Source organism: Gekko japonicus, unplaced genomic scaffold (assembly GCF_001447785.1).
Source record: "Gekko japonicus isolate JY-2015 unplaced genomic scaffold, Gekko_japonicus_V1.1 scaffold5761, whole genome shotgun sequence".
Taxonomy (NCBI): Eukaryota; Metazoa; Chordata; class Lepidosauria; order Squamata; family Gekkonidae; genus Gekko; species Gekko japonicus.
Window position 1 is genome coordinate 30,403 of NW_015175024.1, and position 3,402 is coordinate 33,804.

Sequence of the window (3,402 nt, forward strand, 5' to 3'; positions counted from 1 at the left end):
GAGATGTCTACTTTTTATCATGCTGTTTAGGTTCGCCATCGCTTTCCTCCCAAGGAGCAGGCGTCTTTTAATTTCATGGCTGCTGTCACAGTCTGCGGTGATCTGGGATCCCAGGGACGTGAAGTCTGTCACCACTTCCACGACTTCCCCTTCTATTTGCCAAGGAGTGATGGGGCCGGATGCCATGATCTTAGTTTTTTTGATGTTGAGCTTCAAGCCCACTTTTGCGCTCTCCTCTTTTACCCTGAGCAAGAGGCTCTTAAGGTCCTCTTCACTTTCTGCCATTAGAGTGGTATCGTCTGCATATCTGAGGTTGTTGATCTTTTCCCCAGCAATCTTAATTCCCGCTTGTGATTCATCCAGGCCAGCATTTCGCATGATGTACTCTGCATATATATTAAATAAGCAAGGTGACAATATACATCCTTGTCGTACTCCTTTTCCTATGCGAAACCAATCAGTTGTTCCATATCCGGTTCTAAACATAGAAACTTACCCTAGACAAATGTACCGATGTACTCAAGGTCTACTTCTGTCTGCTGTTTGTGTTCCATTTTCAGGTGTGGACAGATTCAGCGAAGATATCCAGCAGATGATGGGTTTCAAACCAGGACTCTACTGGAGATTGTGTTGGAAGTTCGTGAGCCCTGCTTTTTTATTGGTAAGCTATCTGTCTCTTCATTTGTTCCTAGCATGGGTCCAGATATCTCTCCATGCACTGATCAGGAGTATTACGGGTTACCCCTCTCTATTACAGGGTGAGTATCCAAACTACGCGTTGCAGATGGCAGTTATCATTTAAGCTTCATGAGAGCCAATGTGGTGTCGTGGTTAAGAGCAGCGGACTGTGACTTGGAGAACCGGGTTTGATTCCCCACTCCTCCTCCGCATGAAGCCTGCTGGGTGACCTTGGGCCAGTCACGGTTTTCTCAGAACTCTCTCAGCCCCACCTGCCTCACAATTCCCTCTTGAAGCCGTCCATGCTTGTAGCCGCCACCACCTCCTGTGGCAGTGAATTCCATGAGTTAATCACTCTTTGGGTGAAGAAGTACTTCCTTTTATCTGTTCTAACCCAACCGCTCAGCAATTTCATGGCGTGCCCACGGGTTCTTGTATCGTGAGAAAGGGAGAAAAGTACCTCTTTCTCTTCCTGCTCTATCCCATGCATAATCTTATAAACCTCAATCATGTTACCCCTCTGCCATCGTTTCTCCAAGCTAAAGAGCCCCAAGCACTTTAACCTTTCTTCATAGGGAAAGTGTTCAGGGCCGGCTCACGCACTAGGCGAACTAGGCGATCGCCTAGAGCGGGACAGCCTTTAGGGGCACCAAACTGCACACGGCCCCGTACTCTGGGAGTTTCTTGATTATTTGTGTTTTTCATTCTTCCTAAAATGCATTTATTTTTGAAAATTGGTGGGCGCACGGGGGGTGCGGCAGAAGGGATCCTTGCCTAGGGTGCAAAATAAGCTGGAGCCGGCCCTGAAAGTGTTCCAACCCTTTTATCATTCTAGTTGCCCTTTTCTGCACTTTTTCCAAAGCTATAATATCCTTTTTGAGGTGTGGTGACCGGAACTGTACACAGTATTCCAAATGAGATCGCACCATTGATTTATATGGGGGCATTACGATATTGGCTGATCTGTTTTCAATACCCTTCCTAATAATCCCCAGCATAGGAACCCTGGACTTCCTTGGTGGTCTCCCCTCCAAATAATAACCAGGACCGACCCTGCTTAGCTTCCGAGATCTGATGAGATCAGGCTAGCCTTGGCCGTCCAAGTCAAGGCAAAGAAGTATGTACTATTAATGGAACCAATTTTTCTGCAGATAATATTCTTATTAAATATCCCTCTCCAAATTTAAGAATTGCCAGATTAAAAGGAACAGAGAGCAACAGAGTTATACATTTTTTTTACCTTTTTTTTGTTTTTGCTTCAGTCTTTAACCATTTCCACATAAAATAGTTTTCCAAGGAATCCGCTAATGGCCTTATCAAAAACAGATTTAGGCTGTGGTCACACACACTAAATAATCCACATTCAATCCACTTTCAAACTGGATTTTTATTGCGTGAACTGGCAAAATCCATTTGGAAAGCACATTGGAAGTGGATTGAAAGGGGATTATTTAGTGTGTGTGACCTCGGCCTTAAAAACAAGAAAGCAGACATGGAAAACCTTTTTGGAATCATTTAAGTATTTTAACACATGGGAAATATTTTGACTTGGAACCCTTGCAACAAAAGAAAAAGAAAGTTTGTATGTTAACTTCCTCTGGAGAAATGGAAGATGCTTTTCACTAGCTCTGATCAGGGGTTTTGCAAGGCTATTAAGAAAGTGACTGTAGAATTGCGAGGAAGTACAGATGTGGTCCCCACGCTGAATCCTTTGCTCCTACAAGCTTTGCCAAATGAAACCCAGCAATGCAATTACAGTGACAAGCAGCAGATGTTAGAATGATTTTAGAAATAATAAAAGAACAGACGGAAAGCAAGACTGGGCAACTGGCACTTGATTCCAGATGTCAGATAATGGGAGTGTGACCGTGTTAAACATTCGGGCAGATTAACTAGACTTGTACTCTGTATGGTTCCCAAGCTGAGATGGGTAAGCAGGTATGAGCAGATCAATAGGAGCTGAAGGTGGCCTTAGCAGCTTTTCCGTGGCTAGGTGTATGTCAGCAAGCTGCCAAATTTCTTTTCTGTTGGCTTTGCCATGTATGCGCTTGCTTGCTTTCATTTTCATATGTAGACCTGTTTCATATGTAGATAGGCTTAGCTGCTGGAACATCTATATCTCTCAGTCATACTCGTTGCTTCCCCCCCCCATTCCTAACAGTGATCCTGTACATGCACCTATAGCTTCAAATAAAGTAAAACCTTTCTGCAAGAGTGTACTTCATTGATGCTGTGGGGAAGCCTGACAGTGTAAGACGGGTTGTCAGCTGTGGGTTGGGAAATACCTGGAGATTTTGGAGGTGGAGCTTGAGGAGGGCGCGGTTTAGGAAGGAAAGGGGCTCCAATGGGGTATAATGCCATCATTTTCTCCAGGTGAACTGGTCCCGCTTGCCTGGAGATCAACTGTAATCCCAGGAGATCTCCAGCCACCACCTGGAGGTCTAGAATAAATAAATGGAAGTACAGCAAAGAAGGTTGTGCATATAACAAGACAGTCAAAAACTATGACACTGTACCCCAAAATACTTGACACTTGATTCAAAACATTCTTATATTAACAGTGTAGTACTTTAAATAACGCTTCAGATCCATTCCAAAGACACCAACGTAAATAGTCCAATGCAGTTCAACAAATTCCTAACAGTCGATAAATGTCCACAGAACTAAGAGGAGTAACAGTTGATAGGTGTCCACAAAACACAGTTGCCGAGAGGAGTGGCGACG

General features: G+C 44.1%; 1 protein-coding gene across 1 annotated transcript in view; it reads left to right on the top strand.

Annotated features, from left to right (window-relative positions):
* LOC107122162 (sodium-dependent noradrenaline transporter-like) overlaps positions 1-3,402 on the top strand; it is a gene marked incomplete at its 5' end in the record, with an annotated part of 41,185 nt that overhangs the window by 28,174 nt on the left and 9,609 nt on the right. Inside the window, one exon of the mRNA XM_015425189.1 lies at positions 561-661. Coding sequence (XP_015280675.1) covers positions 561-661 — 101 coding nt within the window. The remainder of the gene's footprint in view (positions 1-560; positions 662-3,402) is intronic.